We start from the raw sequence: 2,500 nt of genomic DNA on the forward strand, positions 1-2,500 counted from the left end.
CTCTCTCTCAAAAGCCTTGACAAAGCGAGAAGCTTTCATAGTGGACAGAGTCACCTGGTTATCCTCCAGAGCCTGGAACACCTCCTCTGTGCCTCTGATGCCAGCAAACACACACACATGACAAAATGACACTCTTTGCATATACATAGAGAACTAGAACTGGACATCTGAACTGACAAGACTAAACACAAAAAAAAAAAGTCGGGTTTTTTAAACCTGACAATTACTGACAGAAAGCCTTTGTTGCACAATGTTGAAAATCACATCTAATTCTATCCGAACTATCCTTTCATCCATTCTCTCTCTCGCTCTCTCTCTTACTAACACACACAAACGCAGGCTGAGCCTGTAGAACAGCAGGAAAGATGCAGCAAACAAAAGAAAAGGACAAAGTGAACAGCAGTGGCCCTCGACCCCCTCCTTAGTGTACTGTGTTACCATGGCAGCAGCCTCACGCCACAACTGTCTCCATGCCAACAGCAGACCCAGCATTACTGCAAAGAGGATAGATGGCTACTGGCACCTGATGTGCACATAAATACACAGACACACACGCGCACATTCATACACATGCATACGTTTATGTCTAGACAATCTGGCACAGACAGATTCACATATGTCTAAACTGATTTGATGTTGTTTTACTAGTGTTCTTACACATCTCTCTCCCCATCTCTAAACAAGACCCGCTGTGTGAAAGCCTCAGGTGTGTGTGTGTGAGAGAGAGAGAGAGAGAGAGAGAGAGAGAGAGAGAGAGAGAGAGAGAGAGAGAGAGAGAGAGAGAGGTGACCTCTCTTTCATCACTCTCTGTGCCTTTTTCTCTTTCCTTGTTTGTGCAGCTCCTTTTACTGTAATTGGAGCTCTTCTACAAGACTGTTGTGCAGAAGGATGAACTGATGACCAGCACACAAGCACACACACACTCAGATCCAATGTGATGCCTCGAATGGCAACATCAGGCTGGGTTGCAGGTGGAGCAAGAGGCTGAAGTACTTACCTCTGTCTTTTAATTCATCTACATATTCACACTCACACTCACTCACACACACACACACACACACACACACACACACACACACACACACACACACACACACACACTCACACTCACTCACTCACACACACTCACTCACACACACACACTCACTCACACACACTCACTCACACACACACACACACACACACACACACACACACACACACACTCACACTCTCCCTAACAGTACCCAGGAGAGAGGAAGGCAATAAGGTGAGGGAGAGGTATGAGGCAGGTTGTCATGGTAGTGAGGGAGCTAGTGTGAACCAATCATCTTCCAGGATCACAGAGAAGTGAGGGGAGGGAGAAAGAGAGAGAGAGCGAGAGAGAGAGAGAAAGGAGGTAAAGGCATAAAAGCAATGAAGGTAGTAGAGAATCCCTTGGGCAGAATCCCTTAGGAGAGAGACCAAAGAGAGATGTAAAAGAGAGAGAGAGAGAGAGAGAGAGAGAGAGAGAAAGACCAAAGGGAAATGTAAAGAGCGAGAGAGAGAGACCAAAGGGAGATGTAAAGAGAGAGAGAGAGAGAGAGAGAGAGAGAGAGAGAGAGACATGGGTCATTTTACCTCTGGAAGGACAACATGAACAGAGGAAGGCCCACTCTGAGCATAAGTATGGTGGTGTGTTTGATACAGAACACTGCTTTCTCACAGATCATTCTAGTTAGGTACGAACCATTCCACTCCCCTATGCGCTTACTGTGTGTGGGTTATGGCATGTAAATCTCTGCCCATAACCTGCGACATACTTCTCTAGCTTCAAAGAAAACCCAGCTGTTCACTACTGGCTTACAACCAATTCAGAGTGTACAAGGATAATGGCAGTAAAATAAATATACAATACACAGAATGTTTCATAAAATTATAAAAGGGATTAAAAATATTAATAAGCAATTAAGCCAATAAATAAAAAAATATGAAACATTAATTCTCTCTGAAACTTTAAAAGCTGTAACTATATAGAATTCAGTGCAGATACGACTCCATCTTATTCTAGAAGAAAAGGACATTTTACATGCTTGGAGAAAAGAACTGCTGCTTTCAACAATTGTTTTTTAAAAAATTGTTTAAAAAACCCTACTTATGATTAATAGCACAGGAAACGCATTTAACCTTCAGTGGCACTGAACTGATATAAGTGCATTCAATAGCAACTCTCTTCCTTATGCAGGCACACTCAAATACCTCCCCGTCTCATATGAGCAATGCTGGGAAGAGAGGCAGTGTCACATGGATAAGTGCTTCAGTGTCAAAGAGAGAGACCTGGAGAAAGAGAAGGGGAGGAGAGAGCATGCAGTAGATCAGATGGACACACGCACGCACACACACACACGCACACACACACACACACACACGCACACACACACACGCGCGCGCACACACACACACACGCAGGCACGCACGCACACACACACACACGCACGCACGCACACACATGCACACATGCACGCACATGCATGCACACGCA

At 44.7% G+C, this 2,500-nt stretch overlaps 1 protein-coding gene across 1 annotated transcript in view; it reads right to left on the reverse strand.

Annotated features, from left to right (window-relative positions):
- The window catches only part of dnah2 (dynein, axonemal, heavy chain 2), a 104,486-nt gene that overhangs the window by 54,869 nt on the left and 47,117 nt on the right, over positions 1 to 2,500 (reverse strand). The window contains exon 29 of the mRNA XM_035519901.1: positions 1 to 94. This exon is cut by the window's left edge and continues 87 nt beyond it. Within this exon, the coding sequence (XP_035375794.1) occupies positions 1 to 94 (94 nt within the window). The remainder of the gene's footprint in view (positions 95 to 2,500) is intronic.

Source organism: Electrophorus electricus, chromosome 19, assembly GCF_013358815.1.
Source record: "Electrophorus electricus isolate fEleEle1 chromosome 19, fEleEle1.pri, whole genome shotgun sequence".
In the NCBI taxonomy this organism is placed as follows: domain Eukaryota; kingdom Metazoa; phylum Chordata; class Actinopteri; order Gymnotiformes; family Gymnotidae; genus Electrophorus; species Electrophorus electricus.